Here is a 3391-nt window from a genome sequence, read left to right on the forward strand (position 1 = left end):
ATGCTCACCGCCTTGCTTGCATGCATCAGATGTATCTGTTTGGAGGCATTTCGCCGGGCAACGCCTCCTTGTCCATTCCATTTTACAATCCCGTGGACGCATTTAGCCGCTCCATTGACAGCGACATCGGCTCCATCTCAGACATGTGGCGCTTTGATTTCGACACCAACCAGAGTAAGTCACTGAGTGTGCGAGTGTGTGTGTGTGTGCGTGTGTGTGTATGTTTGTGTGTGTTTGTGTGTGTGTGTGTGTGTGCGTACGCGCGCGCCTTGCTTTGTCAAGAGGTCGTTTTCTTGTTTTGTCATTCAACTCATGCTGTGTACCCAATATGCACCCTCTTCACAGCAACCGCCAACGTGACCCTGCTCCTCGCCTCCAACCAAACCGATGTCGGTGATTGGGGAAGCGGTGATGTTAGCGATGACCACACCGCGCTCGTTACCGTGCCTCACACACGCACGCACACACACACACACATGTGCAATGAAACTGACCACACTCTCCCGTATTCACCCTCGCTGTCAGCAAGCACGCTCATGTGCATTCAAACTACCCCCTTCTTCTTTTTACCCACCACGTGCCTGCAGGACTTTGTGTTGCGCAATCGCGGGGCGCTCGTACCGCTGTCGTCCACGCAGTTGGTGCTGCTGGGCCTGTTTGGTCTGACGGAACCACGGTCCTCCATTTCATCCTTCATTTACGACATCCCAACAGGGTAGGGCTCGCAGAAGTTGTGTGGGTTGGGAGAAGCAGGGGGTGGGGAGGGGTGAGGGATGATGTAAAGACGAGAGAGGGAGAGAGAGAGAGGGGGGGGGGCACAGGAAGGGGTGAGACAATAGGATGGCTCATGTATGCACGCACTGTACTGAGGCTGCTTGCTGCTGGAGCTTGTGTGCACACGAACATGATACATACATGACAGTATTTCTATTCTCGTGAACATGACACAAACATTGTGCACTGCCACCTCACACTCGCTCGCCCACTGCAACGTGTACGGCCTGCCGAATTGCCTGCAGGCAATTTGACACGACAGCCGTGAGCCCTGCTGTGGATGACGTGGCGCTGCCTGCGCTTCTTCTTGATGACGATCGCCCGAGTGGCGGATTCTCCGTCTCAACAGTCCAGGGCATCTCATTCATCTTCGGTGCGTACGAGAGTGTGTGTATCTAGTTGCTGTTTTGTTTCCTTTGTGTGTGTGTTGGAGTGTGTGTAGGAGTGTGTGTAGGAGCGTGTGTAGGAGTGTGTATACACTCGTATCTTTATGCCTCCGCAGGCAGTACAGCATTGACTAACTGTTCCACGCTCATGCTCGTGCATGTGCTCGCATTCACATTCACATTCACATTCACATTCACATTCAAATGCGCGCGTGTGCTCTCTGCTCCAGGCCACCTGTTTGAGTTGCGCTCTGGTGATGAAATGCGACTGTGGACAGCCCGTCCCATCAGGTGCAGGCTGCAGTGGAGACTGGAGGAGGGTGTGGTGGTTATTGTGTGCGTGTTTCTGGTTGTGCATGTCATATTTATGCGTCCTGCTGTCACTTGCAAGCACATTCCTTGCCACACACACATACACACACACACACACTTTCTCTCTCTCTCTCTCTCTCTCTTCTCTCTCTCTCTCTCTCTCTTCTCTCTCTCTCACTCACTCTCCCTCTCTCACGCTCGCTGCCACATTCTCTCATCCCACATTGTCTCGTCCCACATGCGCCTGCCACTGTCCCCCCCCCCTGTCTCGACTCTGCAGTGACTTTCGTGGCACATCGACCATCCTGCGATGGCAGGCGGACGTTGCGCGCCTTCAGCCCGTCGCCCGCACCGGCGCTGCCACCATGAGGGGACCAGGGGGCGTTGTCTATGTGTTTGCCGGTTTCAGTGGCATCCTCCTCTCAGACCTCTGGAAGGTGCGGCGCGTGCTCATATGTGTGTGTGTGTGTGTGTGTGTGTGTGTGTGTGTGTGTGTGTGTGTGTGTGTGTGAAGGGGGGAGGGGGAACTTGCGTACGTGCGCTTGTGCGTGAGTGAGTTCGTGCGCTTGTGCGTGTTTGTGCCTGCAAGCAACCGACGATGTCTCAAGACCACCGTCACAATCCTTGCCACCACTGCACGTGTGCATGTGTGTATGTGTTCACGTGCGATTTGCAGTTTACGCCGCCCGATCGCTGGGAGCACCTGCAGCAGCAGTCTGGAATGCGTCCCCGTGCGCGCGTGGAGCATACGGTAGCGCCCCTCGACAACTTCAACTTTCTCATCTTTGGCGGCGCGGCGGCAACCGTGAGTTTGCAACTGTGCTGTTTACTGCGAATGTGCGCGCGCATGCGTGCAGGCTTGCGTGTGTGACTGCTGTTATTTTGTGTGTGTGTGTGTGAATGTATGTGCGTGTGTGTGCTTCATTGTGTTGTGATTGTGTCGCTCTTGTTCGTCGGCGCTGTTTCTCCATGTCTGCTCCTTTCTCGTCTCACCTTCAACCAAGTCATCCTTCATCACTTTCACCATCACCATCACCATCACCATCACCATCACTATCACCATCACTATCACCATCACCATCACCATCACCATCACCATCACCATCACCATCACCATCACCATCACCATCACCATCACATGCAGTCGTGTCTGGCGGACTTGTGGCGGTTCGATGCAAACACGGAGCAGTGGACGTTTGTGAATGACTTTGCGAGCGAGTCAGGTGATTGGACGGATGCAGCTCATGTCGTTGGTGCTCTGCAATGGGTGTTGTCTTTTTTGCTTTCTCGATTGTGCCCCACCTTGTCCTGCAGCAAGGGAACAACACAACAAAAGCAGCGCTTGCTAGCATTGTTCCCTGTCAACAATTCAAATGCCCTGCTCACGGTGCCCATCTTGTCACCCTCCTTCCCACAATCCCCATCACTTCCTCTCCCGCAACCCGTCACATCCATCATCCAACAAATCCACCACCCATCACGACACGTCACGCCACATCAGCTGTGGCATCTGGGTTCCGTGGGCACTCGATGGTTCTGCACAATGACCGCCTGCTTGTGTTTGGTGGCAAGTGCGGCGACGACAACTTCGACTCCACTGTCTTCATCCTCGACATTGCTGCCCCGTTCTCCGTCACCACCGTCAACGTGCGATTTTTGTTGTGTGTGTGTGCGCGCGCGTGTGTGTGTGTGCTGTGTGTGCTGTATTTGTTCGTTTGTTCGTTTGTGGTGTTCTTGCTGCTTTGTGTGCACAAACAACACAAACAACACAACTTAACCACAACACCTTAAGCCACACACACACACACACACACCCACACACCCACACGCAAACGCACCCACACACACACACACACACACACACACCCACACACCCCCCCCCCCCCCAAACACAAAAAAACACACACACGGAAACAACC

General features: G+C 54.1%; 1 protein-coding gene across 1 annotated transcript; it reads left to right on the plus strand.

Moving 5' to 3' along the window:
- Window positions 1-29: 29 nt before the first annotated feature.
- On the plus strand, window positions 30-3119 carry PTSG_11511 (uncharacterized protein; the record flags this gene model as incomplete). Its single annotated transcript, XM_004987398.1, has 9 exons — window positions 30-174; window positions 346-389; window positions 588-715; window positions 1020-1147; window positions 1391-1451; window positions 1753-1909; window positions 2149-2277; window positions 2617-2695; window positions 2974-3119. Coding segments are annotated over 9 exons (1017 nt in total), but the record flags the coding sequence as incomplete, so codon positions are not given.
- Between the last annotated feature and the right edge of the window lie 272 nt (window positions 3120-3391).

Source organism: Salpingoeca rosetta (genome assembly GCF_000188695.1).
Source record: "Salpingoeca rosetta unplaced genomic scaffold supercont1.133, whole genome shotgun sequence".
Taxonomy (NCBI): Eukaryota; class Choanoflagellata; order Craspedida; family Salpingoecidae; genus Salpingoeca; species Salpingoeca rosetta.